The 23,854-nt window shown below is 39.8% G+C and overlaps 2 protein-coding genes across 3 annotated transcripts in view; both read right to left on the reverse strand.

Annotated features, from left to right (window-relative positions):
• KIF25 (kinesin family member 25) overlaps positions 1–12,042 on the reverse strand; it is a 67,265-nt gene extending 55,223 nt beyond the window's left edge. Inside the window, exons 1-4 of one of the 2 annotated variants that reach the window (XM_042439771.1) lie at positions 11,836–12,042; positions 10,178–10,243; positions 1,621–1,740; positions 160–298 (exon numbers count right to left, since the gene is read on the reverse strand). In XM_042439771.1, coding sequence (XP_042295705.1) covers positions 160–298; positions 1,621–1,740; positions 10,178–10,243; positions 11,836–11,925 — 415 coding nt within the window. In that variant the 5' untranslated portion in view covers positions 11,926–12,042. Of the gene's footprint in view, positions 1–159; positions 299–1,620; positions 1,741–10,177; positions 10,244–10,427; positions 10,447–11,835 lie in introns of those variants that run through there. The other variant, XM_042439779.1, reaches the window with a different exon arrangement.
• Positions 12,043–16,889: 4,847 nt separating this feature from the next.
• AFDN (afadin, adherens junction formation factor) overlaps positions 16,890–23,854 on the reverse strand; it is a 131,885-nt gene continuing 124,920 nt past the window's right edge. The window contains 2 exon segments of the mRNA XM_042456793.1: positions 16,890–18,973; positions 21,930–22,011. Of these exon segments, the coding sequence (XP_042312727.1) occupies positions 18,829–18,973; positions 21,930–22,011 (227 nt within the window). The 3' untranslated portion in view covers positions 16,890–18,828.

The following is a 23,854-nucleotide window of genomic DNA, read 5'->3' on the forward strand; positions in this document are numbered from 1 at the left end:
CTTTTCTAGGATTAATCAAAGCATGGAACACTTGCTGTTTTGCACTACAACTCACCAATTCCTCCAGCCAGGCAACTTTTTCAGGCTCTAGATCATGCGCAGCAAAGACTAAGTGTCACATGATTTCAAAAAGAAACATCAAGACACAATATCTCTTACTTTCAATAGTCTCATTATGTAGCTGCAGCCTTTGGATAGCCGACAAAATCTGGTAAAAAAAGCTCTTGCCCTGATGTTGGATATCTCTTGAAAACTGAAGGGCAGACAAACGAAGATTCTTCATGTCTTGTTTCAGTCTCTGTATAAGAAACAAAAAGCTGTTACACTGTGAGGAGATGGGAGTGGGGAACAGGAAAGAAGATCTTCATATTTTAATGTATCATTGAACATTTAGAATCAAACCACAACTATCAAGAGATATGAAGGAAACCTCACTTTTACAAAAATAAGAAACTATTAAAATGCGTCTGGGAAAAATGTTTTTACTACATGAAAAGTCAATACAGTACTGGATTTTAAATGTGCCCAAAGAATTCTAAACCAAGACAAATCCATCAACATGAACAAAACAACACATTAGACAACATTTAATGTTGCAACATTTACTGTTAACAATCCTTATCTGTTGAAACTTTTGCTATTTACACTTTATAGAAATACCGGTACTTCAGTACATTCTTAAAAAATACTTTCTCAACCTGAAAACACACCACTTCATGCCTCCAATTTTGAGATACAATTTAAATATATCTGGCATTTTACAACTGCTCTTTCCATATGTCAGCCTTCTAGTAATCTAGTTGATGGTAAATGGTTATAAGATTTACCTGCAGTGGAATCAGCTCAATGTTTTAATGCTACAAAAGGGCAGCATAAATCTCAGTGAAGTCTGTAACTACAGAAAGCTGGAGAGAATAACTAGAGACCATACTTAGGTCCAAAACATACTGCAGGGATAATCCAGTTTGACACTGCTTTAACTGTCCTGGCTCAGTGCTAGGGATTTCTGGGAACTGTAGCTTTGTAAGCCATTTAGCCTTCTCTGTCAGAGAGCTCTGGTGCCACAAAGAACTAAAATTCTCAGGATTCCCTAGCATTGAGCCAGGGCATTTATAGTGGTCTCGAACTGGATTATTCCTGCAAATGTGTTTTGGACCTTAGTTCAACAGCTGAGTGAAGGATAAATCTTTGCTCCCTGTGACTGTGATCTGTTGGTATCTTTTCCTGGAAGCCATTCTGTATGTCTGCATATGGTGAAGACACTAGGTATGATACCAGTAATGTCTGGAAGTGCCTTCAGTGGAAGTGATAATAATTTCTTGATGCTTATAAACTTCTATTAAAAAATCAATTTATGTTTACCTGAAAAGTTGTATAAAAATTTCATAATAAATTTTTTAAACATCAGTATTTTCCCCTAAATCCAAAGCATTAAGGCAGGAAGTGTTTCAACTAAGACACCTTGTATAAATAAAAATTCATAAAAGTGAAGCTCCAGTTTATGAATTTTTGTGGCTCAACTTGGATTCCAGACCAAGGGCCTACATCCGTCCTTCTTTTCTCCTTTCTATATATACACACAGGAATGTACAGAAGCTTTGTATTTCTAAGTCTCCTTACCTGTATAGCTTTGTAAAGTTGGATTACCACAGACCTGGCACTTGCATAGAAGTTCTGCTTTCTGCAAAAGGTGAAATGATCTGATTCATTAGCTGAAATATTTCTAATTGTTTGTTGACTCTGTTTAAAAAATAATGAAAAGAATAAAAACAAATCCAGTTACCCTTCAAAACAAATAGTTCCATGAGAAGAGGTATGTATAAAACTGAACAGTTTAAAATATAATTTAGAAAGCCAACTGTTACAATATTTACAAACATAGTTTGACTGAAAAAATCAAGCTATTCATCTGAGAATCCATAGGCTGCCACAACTGCCTTGAGTATCACTCATGACAAAGGTGGCATATAAAACAAATAAACCATGCTTTTCTAATGTCTCTTTGATCAACCTCAGATTGTATGATGGAACCTTGTGGCTGGCTTTGAATAATCAAACTGGTAAGCCACAGAGGAGCAGCTAGAATGGTATTCAGTGAAAATAACACTGCAAAGCATTCTGGAAATAATTAATGCTGCAGGAACTATTCTTAAAAAGAGAAAAAACTGGGCTGGAAGGCAAAGAAGATTTTTCAGTTTCATTCAAACCCTGCAAGAAGCAGTTATTTGAACATGAAGCTTATTCTGCACTTATTTTTAAGACTGTACACATCCCAGTAGTTCCCGATTGCACAGATATACTACAGAATGGGTGGCAAGGTGCTGCCATACATGTAGTCCCAAGGCTGTTTATGTGGCTTCCAACCGCCTCCCCCCCCCAAAAAAAAATCCCTCAGGTTTGTTTTTTTTCAAACTAAAAATGTTGGGTAGAATTCCCTGAAGTTTCAGGGGCACACGACTGGCTATTTCACCCCATTTTCAAACCTATACAGCCATTTTTGAGGCAGATGAGGCATGTATAGGCTTACATCATGTGAGCACAAAATGTCAGTTATTTACACTTCAGAGGTTTTAGGGGAATGGTACTGGCCATTTTTTGTCTTAAAATGAGAGGATAAATTTTGGACGGGAAGGTGGGGGAAGTAAATGGGTGTGTCATCTTCCGAGATACAAGAGGCTGACATGCCCCCCTGTAATAACTGTCCACTACTGCTCTAAAGCCTACATTTAGGGAGTTTGTAGATGCACAGGTCTTCAAATGTTATGCTTGCATAAGAGAAGGTAGTAGCCAGAAGCTAGCTCTACACATATATATCATAATATGGAAATAAGTCCTTGGGTAATAGCAGATCATGAACAAACAATTACTATCTAAGTCAGCTTTTCACAAGAAAAACTGAGGAGTCCAGTTAAAAGTCACATTTCAAACATTAAATACTAGAGTGCTTTTTCATCACTTGTAAAAACTTTCCAAGCAGGAGTGAAGTTGCTTTGTCTTCCACATTATTCAGATATGTAAGTACTGTATTAAAAATGGAAGCGGGGGGGGGGGGGGAAGGGACATGAAGGTGCAGGTGCATGTGTGTGTGTTGTATGTTTGCAACAAAACCATTCATCCTATTTTTCAGAATTTGTTAAACTTATCTGCTGCACAATAGGCTTTCCCCCTACTGATGTTAGAAAGGTAATTTTTATTTAGAGAAGTTTGGAAAGCTGTAAGCATTTGGAGTGGTCCAAAAAGCTACAGCTGGTTCCATGTATCCTTGGGGGCTTTGAGCTGGTGTTTTTTCAGCAGCTCCAACCCTTTCCACTTCAGTCAACTGAAGTAGATTATAATTATAGACATAATGAACTGATTAAAATCTGGCCTCTTGTAATGAAAAGTTTTAAAATCCCATTTCTGTTTATATGAAGAGAGAATGAAAATCAGCTTTTAAGAGCAAATGAACTCATTTAACCCTAACATACTTGCCACCCTCCAAATGTCTGTCATAATTTATTTTTTGGCTCCAGATTATCATGGAATACAAGAGTTGCAATAAACCAAAGCAAATGCCAGTTTGATTCAGCTACAAATCTCTTTATACATATTCTGGGAATCAATTTTCAGAGTAGATACAATTGTTTTACTGAAAATCAAGTCAACTTTTTTATACATAGTCTTATACAGGACACATTTCCTAATACAGTTGGCCCTTCCCTTACGCAGGGAGATCTGTTCTGGACCCCCCCCCCCCCCGGTGTAAGAGAAAAAATGTGTACGCTCAAATCCAATTAGAAGTAATGGGGCTCATGCCCACAGTGTGCCATGGGTGTGCGCCCCATTAATTCTTCCAGGGCACATCGTTTTTTCTGGTGTGTAAGGTATGTATAAAGCGGGTGCACTGTATGTACATTTTTTCTCACTTGCCTTTTAAACAGCCCCCCCCCCCCCCCCGATGCACTTTTAACAGTTCACGTGCACTTTTACACACTGTCCAAAACTGTGTTCATCACATAACTCCTTGGCCTTGTTTGAGGTATATTTACCATATACACTCATCCCTCCACATTTGCAGTTTTGAATTTTGTGGATTTGATTATTCACAGATTTTATTAATATGTTCTCTCTTGGAATATCTAGGTCCTCCAGAGCAACTCTGTGATCAACTTTAACCAAACGTCGCACTGAAGGACCTAGAAATTCTTAGAAAGAACACTCCACTAGTGATTTGTAGCTCCTCCAGCACTATTCTGTAGTCAGTGTCTGGCAAATGTTGACCACAGAGTTGCACTGAAGGACTTAGAGATTCTTAGAGAGGTGTTCTCTCAGGTAAAAACTTAGTGTATTTGTTATTTGTGATTTTTCCACATTTACTATACAAGGGTCCTGTGCCCCTAACCACAGCGAATGTGTAGGAATGAGTGTATACTTGATTATAAGTTGAGAAATTTCTGCCCAAAAACTGTCCCTAAAATCCTGGATAGACTGATATACAAGTCAATACTGTAATATTGCTTAGAAAGGTTCTGAAAGAATCAACACCCTATGTACCTCAGCAGTGATTTTTGAAAGAGCTGCCAGGCAGGTGTGTGTAGGTATTACAGTTCCAAGACATAATGAACTTCTGTTGCACTTTCTAACATCAACTCAAAGAGGCTAAAGTGGTTTTCTGTGTATTTTGTGGACTTCAGCCTAAGACCAAAGAAGATGCTTTGTTTCTTTTAGCTGCTAGAGGCTATCCTGACTAGGGAATTGTGAGATCCATAATAACAAAACAACATCCTCAAGATCTGAACCAGACACTTCTGGGGAGAAGAAGTGATAGGTAGAACACTTGAGAAAAATAAGTCACCAGGAACTGATGGTTGACCAATAGAGCTGCTTCAGGCTATAGCGACAGAATCTACTCTACTTCTAACTAAAATATATCAACAAATTTGGAAAATGAAACAACAGCCCACTGATTAGAAATGCTCAGTATATATTCCAATCCACACAAGCGGAGACACCAGGAACTGCAGTAATCACAGAAGCATTGTATCAATTTCTCATGTAAGCAAATGATGCTTAAAATTCTACAATAAAGACTCTTATCACATATGGGACAAGCTGACAGATGTCCATGAAGGATTCAGGAACAAAAGACACACTATATAGCAAACATATGCTGGAAAATAGAATGTACTAAGGAAATTCAAAAGACCAACCTGTGCTTTATAGACTATAGCAAAGAATTTGATTGTATAGAATAGTCAGTGATTGCAAACCTTTTCGAGGCCGAGTGCCCCAACTAAATGTTTTTCCAGAACTGGGTGTTACCTGGTGCTTGAGGCTAAAATTCTGCCCTCTGGGGTGGGACTTCTCCTTGCATACCTTTCTCGGCTTCCAGCTGCCTCCAGAGAGGCAGTCGGAGCCAGGAAAGGTCTGGAAGGAAGAAGAACATGCATATGCCTGTTCCTCCTTCTCCCCCAGCACCTTTCCCGGCTTCCAGCTGCTTCCGGAGAGGCAGCCAGAGACCAGGAAAGGTCTTGGAGGAGCAGGCATGCGCTTGTTCCTCCTCCCGTGCCTTTCCTGGCCTCTAGCTGCCTCCAGAGAGGCAGCAGGAGCCCAGGAAAGGCCTGGGAGGAGGAGGAACAGGAACATACCTGTTCCACCTTATGTCCATCAGGTCAAATGGCATCATGTGCCTGAGATGGCACGTGTGGCATAGGTTTGCCATCAAAGGAATAGATCATGAGAAGCCATGGATCAGTCTTAAAGGGTATGTCACAAATTTGATAGTCCTGATGCGTATTCAGAACAAGTAGCTACTATCAGGGAAGAATACAGAGAAATGGAATGGTTTCTAGTTGGGAAGGGGGTTAGCAAAGCTGTATTTTATCATCCTATCTATTTAATTGGTATGCTGAGAACATCAAACAAAAAGCAGGACTGCACTCGAAAGACGGAGACATAAACATTGGAGGGAGGAACATCAACAATCTATGATATTCAGATGACACCATAATATTAGTAGAAAACCTTGGAGATAAAGAAACACTGTTGAAGAAGGTCAAGGCAGAAAGTGCAAAGGCAGATTCAAGGAAACAAACACTATGACTAGAGACAATCTACACAATTTAAATTAGACAATGAGCCCAGGTGGTGCAGTAGTTAAATGCCTATACTGCAACCACTCACTCATAAACCACAAGGTTGTGATTTCAATACGAGACAATGGCTCCGGGTCCCCCCTGCGTAAAGCAAAAACGCTTATGCTTGACCTCATTATATCCAATGGGGCTTGTGCTCGCTGTGTGGCCGCGTGCGCCCCACAGCCGCCATTCACAAGCCCCATTGGATATAATGGGGCTCATGCTCACTGCACGTCCATGCGAGCGGGCCAGGCAGTCACCTGTTTCCTGGGCGGCTTCAGCATATGCTGAAAGCCACCTATAAGGAGCCCGCGTATGGCGTGAGCTCACTGTATTTCCCATTTCAATATATGATTGTGAAAGCTGGACACTGAAGAAAGCTGACTGTATAAAAAAACTCATTTGAGATGTGATTCTGGTGAAGTGTTTTGAGAATACTGTGGACTGTTAGAAAGACATAAAAAATAGGTCCTACAGCAAATCAGGCCTGAACTCTCCCCAGAAGCAAAGATGACTAAACTGAAGTTGTCATATTTTGGCCACATCAGGAGAAGAAAGGACTCACTAGAAAAGATTATAATGCTTGGTAAATTTGAGGGCAAAGGAAAAAAGGGAGGCCACATTACAGATGGACAGATTCAATCAGAGAAGCCATGGCCATCTGAAAGAGCTGAACGGGTGGCTGAGAGGGTGACTTGGAAGTCTCCCATGGATTGACATGAGGGAACTTGCCAAACACAAAAGATGAATATTTGGTCTGATCAAGTAGATCAGTGCTAGGACTTGTCAAACACAATTCGTTAGTTCAACCAGTCACAATCCTACTTGCCAAACACAATCCTATTATTTATTCATTATGTGATTTAAATCTTGCCTTTCCCTCTATGCAGAATCCAAAGAAGCCTAAAGCATTTTTTTTCAAAGACATAGTTAAAAATTATTTATGCAAAAGTTGCAAACAGATTAAATAGCTGTTCAACTGAAAGTAGATTAAAATATAAAAACACAGATCATAATAAAAAATATTTCAAAAAACACAACACTGCCACAAATCCTTCTGTTACATAGATCTTAAACCAAACATCTGTTTGAATAAGGTCATGGTCTGCAGAGAATTCCACAATCTGGGACTAGCTACTGAGAAGGCACTCTGCTGGGTCCTCACTAAACATGCCTTTGATGGTGGTGGGGACCGAAAGAAAACCTTCTCCTTCTCCTGAAGACCTTTAAACTCAGGCAGGCTCATACAGGGAGATACAGTATTTCAGATAGTGCAGATGCAAGCTGTATATTGCTTTAAAGGTTATAACCAGCACTTTGAATTCTACTCAAAAAGGGACTGGTAGCCAGTGAAGCTGTTTCAATGAGGGTATGGGGTTAATAGGTCCCTATAACCAGTTCCAGCCAACAGCCTGGCCACAATACTTTGGATCTGCTGAAGTTTCCAAACAGCTTTTATTCTTCTGCAGGAAGGAGACAGGTTAAGCCAACCAGCTGACACGGTATGTGGGCTGGTCCAGCTGGGAGCAGATATCAGGCAGCAGTCCATGGGGAGAAAGGTGGAAACAGGCAGACAAACAACAGACAGGAGAAAAGCCTCTCTCCTTAGACTCAGACTAAACCAGCTGCTTCATATTTAGCATGATGTACACCAGAGGGTGGGCCTCACTCCATATGCCTTTGATGATTATTTACTGAAGCTAGGTACTGAGAAACTACCAACGTATGTTAAGCAGGTTTTGCATGTCCAAGATTAAATGCTGATCCATGTTCCCCAAGAGGTGAAGAGCTGAAGGCTTTGAAGCACAGAAGGCCTATGTCTCTCTACAAAGCGGCTGTATTTTTGTAGGTTCTCCCAGGAAAGCTGAGCTCAAAAGGCAACATCTGGTTTTCAATCGAGTTTTGTGTTGTTTCAACTGATCCCAGTTTTTATCCTTAAAGAGCTAATCAGGACTCCATAATAGCAAGAGACTTTTATGAGGTCATATGGCAGTTTAAAGTCTCACTTTAGATTAGAACTTCTTGGCTGACAGTTCCTATTACTACTAATCCCTGCAGTCTGCTCTAATGCTGGCCCAACCTCCCACTGTTAAGCTCTCTAAACCTCTAGGACTCCTACAAAAAAAAGAGACAAAATGTCCTCAGCAAGTATAACAGATTTTGTGAATTGTTCAACAACTGTTAAAAAAAAAGAATGAACTTGCTTAAGTAAAGCAGTTACAAGGAAGTATTCAGACTTTGACATATTTTAAAGCTTTCCTCAGGTTTTTAGCCAGCTGATAATTTGTTATTAGCAGCAACAACTACATTAGACAAAACAATCATGGTAACTAGCAATTACTAGTCCATAAATCTGATTTTGGTAACATGGAAGAGGGTGTTCAAGTGGCCCCTGGAGGATCCATAGACAGAAAATTTGCCAAAGGTCAACTTTACCTGAACTTTCTTTTTAGCAAAAACTCTCCTACTCCATGAAATATAAAGATCTGATTAATAAAAATACAGTAATGGCAAAGGAACATGTAAGAAAGTACAAATTAAAATGGATGTTGCTCATTACTTTTTTTTGTGCTTTTGGAACATACATATTTTTGCTGATGCTGCAGTTTCAGTGACTTTTTCTCTTCCACTGGTAACCGGTGATGCAGCTCAGTAGCTGGTTGAAGAAGGTTTCCTTACCCTCTGGAGCAGGTTTAGGGGCTTATAAGGACCAGATGATAACTAGAGTCTTTAATATTTCTTTCAAGGCGAATAGGCTGACAGATGGCTTCAAATCTGCTTATACAGTACTTAATAGTGTTACACACCACTGGTAATATACATGCTAATAAATAAGCAGTGAGCCTCAGCAGCAGATGCATTCACACCTACACTGCAAGAGGGATGAAATCACACATCTCCAGTCAAAATATGTAATGATGACCAAGGCTGGATTAATGTGATCCCACATGGATCCAGATTTACCGTATTTTCCTGTGTATAAGATGACTGGGCGTATAAGACGACCCCCAACTTTGCAACTTAAAATATAGTTTGGGATATACTCACCATATAATACTACCCCTCTCTTCCACGATAAGTCAGAAAGGAGCTGAACGCACACAACTACTACAGCAGCAGCAGAGGAGAAAGAGAGGGGAGGAGAAAAAAGGAGGAGAAAGGAGAAAAGGAGGAGAAAGAAGAATAGGAAAAAGAAGATAAAAAGAAGAGGAAGAAGAGGGGAAGAAGAAGCGGAGGAGGGAAAAGGAGCAAGAGGGGAAGCAGAGGAGAAAGAAGAGGAAGAGGGGAAGAGGAGGAGGAAAAAGAAGAAGGGCCCAGCTAGCTGGCTGCCTTCTCTAGAGGCAGAGGAACCGGGCAGCGCGTCCTCTGCCTCTGCAGAAGGCCTTGCCGCCGTGGCCTCTCTCCTCAGGGCCCAGCTAGCTGGCAAGGCTTCTCCGAGGCGGAGGATGCACTGCGCGGCTCCTCTGCCTCTAGAGAAGGCCTTGCCGCCACAGCCTCTTTCTTTAGGGCCCAACTGGCTGGCAAGGCCTTCTCCAGAGGCAGAGGAGCCGCGTGGTGCATCTTTCATCTTGAAGAAGGCCTTGCCAGCCAGTTGGGACCTAAAGAGAGAGGCTGCGGCAGCAAGGCCTTCTTCAGAGGTGGAGGATGTGCTGCACGGCTCCTCTGCCTCTGGAGAAGGCCTTGCTGCCACGGCTTCTCCTCGGGGCCCAACCAGCTGGCAAGGCCTTTCTTTTTCCACCGTGTAAGATAACCCCTGACTTTGGGGAAGATTTTCCTGAGCTAAAAAGTTGTCTTATACGCTGGAAAATATGGTACTCTAAATTTCAACTGGTTAGGTGCTTGACCTAACATCAGGAACTACATGTGGTACACACATTTTATAAAAGCTGTTCATTCTAACTTTTAACCACGGTCATCCTTTTGAGATGATAGAGGATTCACATAAGGGCAATTCTGCAAGTGGAAGCAAAGTTAGGTTGGAGTTTATGTAGTTTACACAGAAGACTTTGGAGGCAAATGTGTGTCATACAACTGAATGGAAAAACTGAGACTATTGTTACCTCTGCAAGCTTGAGGTGGAGGATAGCATTTTCTGTCTTCAGCATAATTATTCTCTCTTCTTTAGCCTGAGAATATAAAAATTGGATAAGCCTTAACTCAAAATCAATAATTACACAAGAAGCAAAATAATTTGCAGGGACAGCTCTTCTAATCCTAAAATATAACTGTCAATCAATGTATGGACCAAAATGATACATTATCTACTCTCATTATCCAGCAAGTGTTCCCGTAAAGTATACTAAAATGTACCCAAGTCTGTTGCAGCTATGCCAGTCATGCTGTGGGGGTTTATGGCAATCTTTCATATTCTTCTCAGATCATAATTCCACATACATTATGAAGCACTGAAAAGAATAGCAGGGTATAGATGACTTAGCACTAGGTTATAAATATATTGCTGGCACACATACAAGTTCTGTAGAGGGCAGTGCAAACGGGTGCATGTGAAATTGTTGAGGGGAAGTACTTCAGACACAGCTTGAAGTGCTATAGAAGCCTTCAAAACTTGATTGGCTGGCAAACCAGGAACTCTTTTGGAAATCTTTCCCTCCTTTTCACCTCACTTAAGCCTTGTACTTTTAAAGAAAGAGTGGGTAACAGTGGCCATCCAGATGTTGTGAGACTAGTTTCCATCTCTACTCATAACTTCCTTGGCCTAGGAGCGATGGAAGCTGCAAAAATCCAGCAAGATGTGGGACACTTGCAGTTGCCCAATCCCATTTTAAAGGGGGGGGGAGAGACATAGGTTAGGCAGTATTTCAATAGCATCAAGTATCTCATTTCCTTCAGAAGAGTAAATAAACCTTACACTCCCTTTCAGCACAACCAACCCACTTCCACAGGGTGTGTATCTACACTAAAGACAGAATGCAGCTTGACATCACTTTAACTCTATGGCTCCATCCCACGGAATCCTGGGATTCGTAGTTTTACAAGGTCTTTAGCCTTTGCTGCTGAAGAGTGCTGGTGCCTCACAAAACTACAAATCCCAGGACTCTGTGAGATGTCTCAAACTGCATTATGAGTGTCAAACTGTGAGAGTCAGCATCATGTAGTGGTTTGAGTGTTGGACTATGACTCTGGCGACCAGGGTTCAAATCCCTGATCGAACCTAAAATCCCAGTGGGTGACCCTGGGCAAGTGACACTCTCTCAGCCGCAGAGGATGGCAATGGCAAACCCCCTCTGAAGAAACTTGCCAATAGACAGGGTCACCATAACTGAGAAATGACTTGGAAGCACCCAACTAGCAAAACTGTATGATCGATGCACCCTTCCTTGGGAAGGAGGCTGGGTGATCTGCTCTTTCCTCCCACGTCGGCAGCGTGGCCCCCCTTCTCTTCTGGGAGAATTCCTAAAGGTCCTCCATTTTGAGCCTGACTATGGGTTTACGTTTCTATGAGCATTCTTAGCTTTTCTTTGGGCATGTCCTCCATTTTTCTTGGACGTCCTCCATTTTGGGCCTGACCTAAGCAGCAGGAATTACATGCCTATGAATATTTGTAGCCTTTATTCCTATTTTCTAGGAGTGCTTTTGGCTTTTCTTTGGTCCTGTCCTCCATTTTCCTCGAACGTCCTCCATCCTGAGCCTCAGCCTCCCTCCCAGCGACAGGGGACCCTCGCCCCAAAAGGGGGCTTGTCTTTTGGGCGAGACTCACTCGCAGCTTCTGCTCCAGCTGCCGAATCCGCTGCTCGGCCACAAAACTCAAGCTAATCCCGCCGCCGCCGCCGCCGCCGCCGGGCCTCATCCTGGCGCTGAGGGGCCACAGACTCGGAGAGGAGTCCCCCGCTTCGTTAAGACGACTTTCCTCTTCTTCCGCTGAGGCTCGTCGGCCATTTTAACTCCCCTCCCTCGCCCTCATTTTATAGGAGGCACGCCGTTCGAACCAGCCAATCCCAAGCGGCGATTTAGCATCTCCATGGTTGCCATGGATACCCTCTACAGGCGTTCCGGATGAGAGAGGGATTTTGATTGGATGGAGCTAGAAAGAGGCGGGAATTGAGGGGAGCTGTGGAAACAATCTTGTTTGGCACCACTTCTTTGACTTGTTGCCATGCTTCAGTGCTATGGAATTCTGGGAATTGTAGTTTGTTGTGGCACCTCTGGTTGCTCGTACACCGAATTTATCCTATATTAAAAAGCAGGATTAGACCCGCAGAAAGGAACAGCAACAATCTGAGATATGCCAGGGACACAATACTGCTAGTAGAAAACATCAAAGACTTGGGCTGCATCTGCACTGCAGGGAGATGCCAGTCTGACACCACTTTAAATGCCTTGGTTCAATGCTATGGAACTGTGGGAATTGTAGTCCATTGTGGCACCAGAGCTCTCCGACAGAGAAGGCTAAATCTCTCACAAAACTACACATCCCAGAATTCCGTAGCATTGAGCCATAGCAATTAAAGCGGTGTCAAACTGGATTACGGTCAGCCCTCCTCATCCACGGATTCAAGCACCCATGGCTTTAAAAATATATACATTCCAAAAAGCAGACCTGGATGTTTCCATTTTATATATTTTCTCTGCCCTTGTACTGAATGGGACTTGAGCATCCACAGATTCTCTTATCCAGAGCGGGTTCTGGAACCAAACCCCAGCGGATAACAAGGGCCCACTGTATTTCTGCATTGCAGATGTAGCCAGGGAATGATTATGGATGGAAGTGCGAAGGCAGGTTTAAAGATGTACATTAAGGAAACAAAAATAATGACTGCAAATGGTTTACATTACTTTAAAGTAGACAATGAAGGCATTAGATTTCCCATACCTTGACCCAGGAATTGATGAGAATGCAGATTGCAGTCAGGAAATCGGAGGATTTGGAAAGGCAGCTGTGGAAAAAAAAACTAGTCAAGGTCCTGAAGTGTAAAGATAATATAATTGCCCCTAACTTTATTTCCAATTTCTATATAAACTGTGAAAGCTTGACAGTGAAGAAAGCTGATACGCCAAGATGAGTAAACCGAGACTGATACATTTTGGCGATATTATGAGAAGAAAGGACTTGGTGCTTGGTAAGCTGGAAGATACAGTAGTAGAAAAAGAGAAAGACCACATTTTAGATGGATAGACTCAATCAAGGAAGCCACATCCTTGTGTCTGCAAGACCTGAGGTCGGCTGCAGAAGATAAGGTGACCTGCCAGTCTCTCACTCATAGGGTCTCCATCTGATGGCAATTAACTACTTTCTTCCATTTCAATCAGCCATCCCATGGGGAAAGGGTAGCCCTCTAGATGTTGGAGTGAAATTCCCAGCATTCCTCCCCATTGGCTTTGCTGTTGAGGGCTGATGGGACTTGCCATCTGACAACATCTGCAGACCCACACTTTGCCTGTTCTTGAATTTTAAGTTCACAGCTCAAGTGATGGCTTGGACAATGAAGACCAATAAATAGAAACACTGTTCAGAGAGGAATGAGACAGTATAAGAAAATCCTTCATGGGTCTGGACAAAAGCCTATCTATCCATTTGCCCACAGTGACCAACTGGATGCTTCTGGAAGCTCCTAGAGGACAGCAATAACTCCCTCCTTTTGTTTCCCAGAAACTGATGTTCCTGGGGCAGCATGTAACTCTCAGGGTAAGTAGCTTTGGATACTAAGGAAAGATCCTATATTTGCGCAGTGCAGTAACACTCAAAGGCCTCAGTCACTTCCCAAGGAGGAAGCACATTGCAGTTTGAAAATAATCCTGGATCTGTCCTATTACTTCTATGGGATAGTATACCCTCTCCCAGAAGGTATCCTACCTAAACAAAGATTGCTTAGCTTTAGGGATCCATTCTCAGCTGATATTCAGATTATATTGCTGCAGTACATTCTGTGTACATATTTTAAATTAAAACTGCCAATATGATATAGACTTTATATAGAGGCCTATCTGAAAGCCAGTGTCGTGTAGTGGTTTGAGCGTTGGGCTAGGACTCTGGAGACCAACCAGGGTTTGATTCCCAGCTTAGTCATGAAACCCACTGGGTGACCTTTAGCAAGTCACACTCTCTCAGCCTCAGAGGATGGCAATGGCAAACCCCCTCTGAAGAAATTTGCCAAGTAAACCCCATGATAGGTTCCCCTTAGGGTTGTCATAAGTCGGAAACAACTTGAGGGCACACATCAACAAGAGGACCCATCTAGAATACTATGTATAGTTCTGGTCAGTATATTTAAAAAATGATATTCTAGAGCTAGAAAAGGGAGAATAAAAACATCAATGGACTGAAGGGACTGTGTTACAAGGTTATATTGAGTAATGATGTGTGGTGTGGAGAAACAGAGACAGGATAGCTTTTCTCCTTGTCTCATAAAACTAGAATCTGTTGTCATCCACTGAAGCTGAAAAATTCAGGATAGATAAAATGACATACTTTGTAGCCCGTAATACAGAAAACATGCAGGAGTAGCTGTGTTGTCATAGCCCATAGTTAAATTGTGAAACTCACTGCCTCACCCTGTAGTTAATGGATGGCTCTGAAAGAGGGGGGGCTGGATAAATTCATATAGGATGGGGCCAACGTTGGCTACCAGTAAGGATGGCGTCACCTTCAGTGTCCAGAGTAGTGGGTAATATGCCCCTGTGCATCAGTTATTTGGGAATGTGAGACAGAGGGTGCCATTTCACTCATGTTCTGCTGACTGGCTACTGTTAATACAATGTTACACTGTACTTTGATTTCATCCAGTGTATCTCTTTTTGTGTATGGCTGCCATTTATATTTGGAAGTCTTTTCAAAACTGCATTTAACTAAAAAGTAGCAACTAAATTAGCCAGGCATCTTCTTCATACTGGACGGTTGCCATGTCAGGTGAACTGCCTCCCAGTCATTGTCCTGACCAAGTTCAAATATATATGTATTTTTAATGTGAGCTCAAATTGACTCACACTTATGTCACTGCTATCATAGGATGTTGTCCCCCCCCCCCCCCCATGATTTGAGAGTTTCCCATGATCTTCCCTTAAGGGTGAATGTGTGTGACTTGCCCAAGATCACTCAGATGGTTTCTGTGGCCAAGCTGGGCTTTGGACTCAGGTCTCCGAGAGCCCTACTCCAACACTGAAATCACTACACCACGCTGGCTGACAAATTCAAAGGGCAGGTTTTCAAAACTATGCCCTTTGGTCCCCCAAAAGCTACACATTTGCATCTGCTTCATTACTTTTATGATCTTCAGTGAAAGTTCTTTGTCAGGTACCTTTGGCATCTGAAGTGAGGAAAGTGGTTCCCTTGGAGAGACCTTTGCAGTTTTGTATCTCAATTAAAGATATTTCTCATCACCCTGATATACCTAGTACAATCGTGTTGACAGTTTGGCAGCAGGCAAAGTACTTTCTATTTCCCAAGTCCTTTTAGGCACAATTATAATGGTTCTGACAAGGCTTTTAAGATCCAAGTGTTTTGATTTACTTTGTTTTTATGGTTGTCTAGATTAGTTTTATTCACATTTTAATAGGTGTGTGTATGTGTTTAGAATAAACTGCATTATTTAAGTGAGCAGTATTAAAATAGCTTTAAAAAGCATAAAATATTTCAGGAAGACATACTCATACAAGGCTATTTGCTTTATATAAAAAAAAGCAAATCTATGTAGACTAAACAGAAAGGAAAATTAGTATGATTTAGTACACTGATTTACAGGCATATGCTAGTGATTTACAAGCATATGTTTCAGTACAATGGTTTACAAGCATATGCAAGTGTAGAGAGATAACTACATAAACTTACTGTATCTATATACATTTTGAAATATAAAACTGTTGGCATGCTAAGAGAAGACTATTTAAATAGGCATGACTTAATTTGGATCTATATTTTTTGTTTCTGCCATGAGGTTCTTCATCACTTGAAAGTTTCTGATTAAATCAGATTCCATTTTCTACATAGGCTATATGACCTAAGAACAATTGTCTGAGAGGCCCATATGGATTCTTCCTTGAGTTTTTTCCAAAGAAATGTAAAACTTTTTGTCAGAAAGCTTCCAAGAACTATTCCCTCACATCCGTTTGACTGCTATTAGTCAATAGGAGCTGCTTTACTGATTACAACGTGTTGTATTGTCTTTTTTCCTATATAACTAGTTTTGTTTAATGGCTTTAATGTGTGAACCAATGTGAAATTTTGCATGAATAGCAACACAGAAATATTTTAAAAATAAGATAAATATTTAACTTCTAGATATTAAATTTAACAGAAAGTTACCAGCCATTAAAGGAGCATTTTCAGAATTGCAATGAATACTCTGTCAGCCTTCAAGGAAGGCAATGAAAACCCTTGCTGAACAAATCTTGCCAAAAAAATCCCTTGATAGGTTTGCCTTAAGGTTACTGTAAATTGCAAGGCACAAGAGAAAGAAAGAAAGAGAGAAAGGGAAAACAGTAGAATATGTATTACATAATGTGTGTGTGTGGGGGGGGGAACCTGTAGGGTCCAGGTCCAGCAAAAATTAGTCATATTTAAATAAATTCAGTTGAAATAAAAAGGACAAATTAACTGTGAATAAAACATCCTATTCATTTTAACATAACTTTAATATATCTCAATTTTCCTATACTTGGGTCATAGTTTAGAGCTAACCTTGAGTTAAATAAGAAATACCATCTTAAATTAAGGACTAAGGAGTGGATCCTCTCTGGTTACCAACTGACAGTGGAACGTAAAGTGTGTGCGTGCAATTTGAACAAATAGTCTTCATACAGACATTATACAGTGCAAAGTTAAATACAATACAAAGTTTATTAAAAATAGGTTGCAAGTGAAATACAGTAGAAATGGGGAACTACAGCAGTTTTGATGTTTTTTCCCATAATAATGCACAAACAGTTATGAAAAGCACTTTTACTCATATTCACAAGTGGCCTGAATGCCCAACAGCAGTCAAATCCACTCCACAGTAAGTGATATTTCTTTGCTTAGGTTCTAGCAGCAATAATATTCCAGCCACAGAATATCTAGTGTTCTCAAGATAAATTGGGGGAAGCTTGCTTTTCCTGATTAACAGACATAGCAAGCATGCGAATCCTTCATTAACACTTTCAACCAATTTAATCTCCTACTTCATATTCAACAGGTGAACGGTAAAAGCACACATTCAAATAAGAAATCTGAAATATGTAAAAAAAAATATTTACACTCCAATTTTAATATCATTAACTTGCATTTATTTTTTTATCATACAACTTATTAAAAGTGATTTCTAAGGCAGTGAAAGTCTACCCTCTGCATTTGGAAGTGTGCATAATTCCCTAAATATATATTTATAAGAGAACATATTATACAGAAAAAAAATCATCTAAAACCCAATTAAGGGCTTCATCAAATAGAAAATCTGCTTAGAATCACAATATAATATATTGTTTTAAACATCACACAATGAGAAATAAACTCTGATGAGGTGCTTATTCTCAATATCAGCCATATACACATAGCTGAAGGAACAAAGAGAGAAAAAGATTTCAACCATAAAAAAATTAAATAATGCTGCAATATAGTGTGAAAAATAGCTTGAACTGCCAACATTTTCTACAGTATACAGGAAGAGGATACTAGTAAACTGGAGGCCACTTGACTAGCCCTGTTCCAACACAAAGCATTGTCAGGCAACCTCAGTGAAATTATTACTGGCAGACAATACTTTCGTTTTATAGCATCCATAGTAACCACACTCCTTCTCCAAGTAGTATTTAATAAGTTACTTATTGGTAATTCAAATTTTCTAGTTCTTTTGGGAATATTTAACTTTGGTTTTGACTTGGCTACAATGGAGCTACCACAACAAGCTTATTCCTACTGTTTCTGGAGTTTCTAAATAGCTCAAAACATTGTCTCATCTCTCTATTTCTCTCTCTCTCACACACATACACACACTCACACACACACTTTTCCACTTGTGTTTTACCAACCTCTTTTTAACGCTCACCAAAATTTCAAAACTCAAGTTTCAGAAGTGGTTTACAGTTCAGTGTAGAGATGAAGAACAAATAGCTGAAAAAATCAAGGTGCATTTCTTGTCACATCACTGGACTGCCACCAATACAAGTCAATTATTTCATGCTAAAAGAATGGTATGATACAGATAATCACTGTCTAGTGACTGCTCTAACAGAACCATTTCAGCTTCAGAATATTTTTTTAAATGAAGTTAAAAAAACCTCTAACTTTTAATGATATGCTAGTAATGTATATGGACAGCTCTCAGTATCCCTTGAATTTTGTATGTCACTTTAGACTTTATTTATATCAGAAACCCTACAGTGCAACAAACCAGTGCAGACATTAGTTTGGGCAGTTCAAGCTATAGCCACTCTTTCTGATTAGCAGCTAACAAAGTGTTTCTGCAAGAGACTAGGAACCAACCAGGACTATTGCAAAAGTAGTTAAACCTAAAACAATGAAAAGGGTATGGAGAAAGGACATAATGACACTTGATTCATATAATTAAAATATATTTTACAGTGCTTTAATTGTATAAACCACAAGCTCTTTGTAAAGAATGGTTTTTGTTTTGTTTTTGCTTTTTGCTATTGCAACATGACTAAATGTCAAACAGTCCAAGTTCCATCTTGTTTATTAGAAGATGCTTCTCTCTTTTAGAACAGCCTTTCTCCTAGTCCCTTGCTGACCTTTCTGGTAACTTTTGATAAGGTGCCTTTTATCCTATTTTGTATTTAATTCATTTTCCAATTCCATTAATTTTCTAGATGCCTTTACTTTGTTGGACACATCCTGGCCCTGGGAAAAAAGTCTTTGTCGCTCTCGGAATGTCAAGTTCTCTGGTGCACCAGGTAACTCTGCATCTTGACTGCAAAACAAACAAACAAACACACATTTCAACATTATAAAAATACATTAAAATGAAGTAAGCATAAATTCTCTGCTTGGACTCCAATCATTCACATACTTACTTTTACATCCCCTAGAAATAAACTGGTCTTATTTCTAAGGCCCAAAACACACTGCAGGAACTGTAGTTTTGTGGAACATTTCACCTTCTCTGGCAGAGCTTTGGTGCCACCAGAGTATAATCCAGTTTGAGACTACTTTAACTGCCCTGGCTCAATGTTAGGGAATTCTGGGAACTGTAGTTTTGTGAAACATTTAGCCTTCTCTGTCAGAGCTCTGGTGCTACAATAAACTACAGTTCCCAGGATTCCCTAGCACTGAAGCCAGGTGGTTAAAGTGGTCTTAAACTGGATTATTTCTGCAGTGTGTTTTGGACCTAAGTACATCTGATTAGTTTAATTAGTTATCAGTTATCAGCTATAACTAAAAGATTAGTTATCAGCTATAAGGATTATCTCTCTCTTACAAGCAGACTTGCTAAAGTGAATGATGGGTTTGAGTGTTTACACCTGGCACTGGACCAAAGAGATAGGTCAGGGATTCTGTCAGGCTATTGGCCACTCTGTGAGCCAGCATGGTATAGGATACTGTGAGGTCTGGGTTCAAATCCCTGCTTGGCCATAGAAACCTATTCTTGGACAAATCACACTCTCTTAGCCTCAGAAACGAACCCCCTCTAAACAAATCTTGCCAAGAAAACTCCTCAACAATTTGAAGGCATGAAACCATACTGGCTACTGTGCTGTCCATTAGTCTCCCTGCTGAAGTTGGCTATGAAACCATTACAGGTAAAAGGTGGAAACATTTGCAAATATGTGATTGACTAGTGCTTGTGAGAATGAGTGATAAGAAACATTTAGGCAGCCAACTCTACCACAGAAAACTCTGTGATGGGAGGGAGGGGCCTCTGGAGGAGGAGTCTGTTAATGGGCCTGTTGTGAGAGTTGAGAGAGTCTTTTAAAAGACAGGGTTCTGACAGAGAGACAGGGTTTTGGCTTTAAACTAGAAGGGAAAACTGCCTATGATATTGGGGAGCCTAAAAAATTAAATATTAGAGTTTATTATATTATCATACTGGTTAATAAAACTATTTATATTGTTGTTTTAAACTTGTCTCTGGCTGTAGATCAAACCTGAACTGGAGTCAGGCCATAATACTGTACTAAATTAAGAACCCACACAACACAACCACAAATTCATGTTTATAGGTGTCATCCTGAGACCCAGTAACCTAATCCAGAAAGGGAAGACTTGAGGGAACAATGACAGGGTGAGTGACAAGATTCCCCTGGGGTTGGCACTGCAGGGCCAACCTAAGATTTGTCATAGTGGTCTTGGATATGATATTGGAAAACTGCAGGACATTTGTCTTGGCACACTTTAGGATCACTTTAAAATGTGTCAACCACAACTCTCTTACTAGCCCAATATAGCTTGCATTTGCTTGACCTAGCATTTTCAACAAATGAGAAAGCTGGAGGTCTGATACTGGTAGAGGGGAGACATCAGGATCAGTTAATTTCTTAGTGAATGTTCAATTATCAGTGGCAAGCCCATTATATTTGTCTGCCACCAAACAAAAGATTCCTGAATGTTCTGAGAAATTTTCCAGTTGATACTTTTATTGGGGTCCTAGTCTCACTATAACATGATGAAATGGCTAGTACTGTAGACAAGATTGTCCCCAAACAACCCAACCAGAAAGGTCAAGTCCAGTTGGCTTACCAGAGAGGTGATGGCAATGGAACATGCAGAATTAGAACGCAGATGGTTTGATCAAAAACAAGCAAGAGCACCTTATCCCACCTATTATGTGATAGGGTTTTATTGTTTTATTTAATCATTTCCTGTATTGCTTTGTATTTTATATGTATTATCCTACTAGAGAGGCAGGCTAACTCCAACAGGCCTCCCTGGAAGAAGTTTACCCATCCATTAAGAAGCCAAGCCCTCCCTCCAGTCCATCTGCCTTGGTCCAGGCCTCCGAGGTAGAGAAGAACTGCTGGCCCTCATCCCCTTCCCCTCCACCACTCCCTTCTCTTTTTGTGTCGTGTCTTTTTAGATTGTAAGCCTGAGGGCAGGGAACCGCCTAATTAAAAGATTGTATGTACAGCGCTGTGTAAATTTACAGCGCTTTATAAATAAAGGTTAATAATAATAATAAGGGTGATGAAATCACTCTGCCTTACCATACCAGTTGGCCACTTCACTTAAGTTTTTAAAGCTAATTTCATTTAGATTTTAAATTTTTTTTACTGTAATTAATTTTTATTTTTTATGTTCACCATCCAAAATATTATTTGAGATTCATAAATTGTCATTTTCTGACATCGATCTTTTTTCCCCCAGGTAGCTAATGTTGCTGTTAAGACCCTGGTAATACTTCATACATGTTTGTTTTATACACAAGATGGCTCTAATGTGGCAGCTGTAGACATTTACAGCTGGATTGGTGCTAAGTCATTCCATTTGTGGTGGCTTCCATGTCAAGCGGAGCAATGAATCTCCAAGTTTCTGGGCAGTTTTAGTGGAACTGTCCAAGGTGCTGAACCTATTTTCAAGACAGGGTTCATCACCTTGGATTACTCCTTTAACATTCAGACTAAAACCTGGAGTGAATTTACCAGTCCAGTAATGTAGGAGACACCAGCTTACACTGTTTCTGTACTCTGGGGAACTAGCATACAGGGGTCTAAATCAACCTCAAAATATGTCACTGACATTACTAAGGACTACATTAGTACAACAATTTGTCAATCTTTTCTATGCGTTTTACAGGATACACTGTCCTGTTTATATCTAACCATCTTTTTCACCTTAAAAAATTTACCCTACTTAAATTTCAAAACAGAATTACAGGCAGGATATTATATAATCCCAGATGTATTATTTAAGGTACTCTATTTCTATTTTACCTTTTTGATTTTTTCTCTCTTGGGTCCTGATAAGGTTCATGTGAGCCCACAATTGCTCCCGTAGATCCTGTGTAATTTAATCCTTTTGCAAAAGAAAGTAAAATGACAATTGAAAGATTTGTTCAATGATACAAGGCATTTTTTTACAAAAGGTGCAGTGCTTTTAGATGGATGTAAATTATTTCAGACTATGCTTCCTACTCTTTGAAGGTGATTCCAAGTATGCTTGTATTCCTAAAACGGGCTTGCTTACCCAGAGGAACGATAAACTGTACTGAAAGCAAAGCACAATGTCAAATGCTCTTTGCCTTGTGACTTCACTTTCAACGATATAAGTGACATATATAAAATGAATATTGCAAAGTAATTGAGAATGCCACATTGGAAATCCCAATCAGGTTGAGTCTCCATTAACTGGAATTCTGAAATATTCCAAAATTCAAAATTGTCTACATGGATGGCTGAGATAATGGCAGTTTTATTTTCTGATAGCTCAATGTACACAAACTTTATTTCAGTCACAAATTATTAAAAAATATTGCTTATAAAATTACCTTCAGGCTATGTGCATAAGGTATACATGAAACATAAATGAATTTCACTTAGATCTGGGTCCTATCTCCAAAATATTTCATTGTGTTTATGCAAATATTCCAAAAACAAACAAACAAACAAAAAAACAAACAAAACAAAAACAAACCACCATTGAAATCCAATAAATGTCTGGTCCCAAACATTTCAGATAAGGGAGACTCAACCTGTATATAGATAAGCTGCTCAAATCCCCAAGGAAATTACTTTAACTAAGTGTTAGCTCCCCTTGTTTCAATAATGCATGTACCTCCAGCTAAAATCTGCCCACTGACCAGATTATGAGATGCAAACATGTGTTCCCATGACCGTATTTTCATAAGCTAGTTAAGCTTGTTAACTGTACGGTTAAAAAGCAAAACTGTTTAGTAACTTTTTATATATATATAGTCTCTGGGGAGAATTAATGCCCTCTTCATCTAAGAGTCTATTGTGTAAACATACTCCAGCACTGCACCTTTATACTTTATTCTCAATCAAGAAAAAATCCCACAAAGCAGACTGATCTTCCCCAAAGGCCACAAGACTAAACACATCATTTCTAATTTAAATACCAACAGGGAACCTGTATTGTAAAATATCTCTCTCATTGGCTATTTGTACTATTGCTGAAAACAGTCTGTCACCATAAAGTCTTTTTTTGTTTTAAATGGTTAATTTTAATCTCTTGCTACTGCATGTGTTTTTCTTGTGAGCCTCAATCTACACAAAAGCAAATGTATACTCCTTCCATTAGTAATTTTTATTCAACTACTGAACTTATGTATTGGAAATAAAGCTTGTATCTTTGATCATTAGAATGCAGTATTATATTGATCCTCAACTAAGAAAACAGTTCTATAAATATAATCTAGGAAATAACCCAAGTGAATGCAGATAGATTTACTTCTCAGTAAACATGCACACAAGCTATCTTGCACGTTAATAAATTGTTTATGAGTAATTATTTATTTTGCAAAGTGCCAAATTTTAAAGCCAATGCTGAAAAATCTGCCCAAATAGAGACAATGATGCTCACCCAAATTTTAAGGCTTCCCAATTTTTGATGAGCACTAGTATTTTGAAGTGATCCCAAATGATCCAGTGGAAGGAGCTGAGGAATTTCATTTTTGCAGAAGCACAATTTGGCAAATGTTAATGTACATTAAGGGACAGAAATGTGAGTATCAATGAGATGGAAAGATGACAAGCTGCATAATGAATTTTATATTTTGTGCAAAGAGCTTTGTACTTTACGCAGGCAGGCTTCAAAGAAGACTGGGTAGTAAAGTGGAATATGTGACCTGTTCTATAAGCTTAAAAAAAAAAAACTAAAATATCTAGAATTCATTTTA

Source organism: Sceloporus undulatus, chromosome 1 (genome assembly GCF_019175285.1).
Source record: "Sceloporus undulatus isolate JIND9_A2432 ecotype Alabama chromosome 1, SceUnd_v1.1, whole genome shotgun sequence".
NCBI classification, from domain to species: domain Eukaryota; kingdom Metazoa; phylum Chordata; class Lepidosauria; order Squamata; family Phrynosomatidae; genus Sceloporus; species Sceloporus undulatus.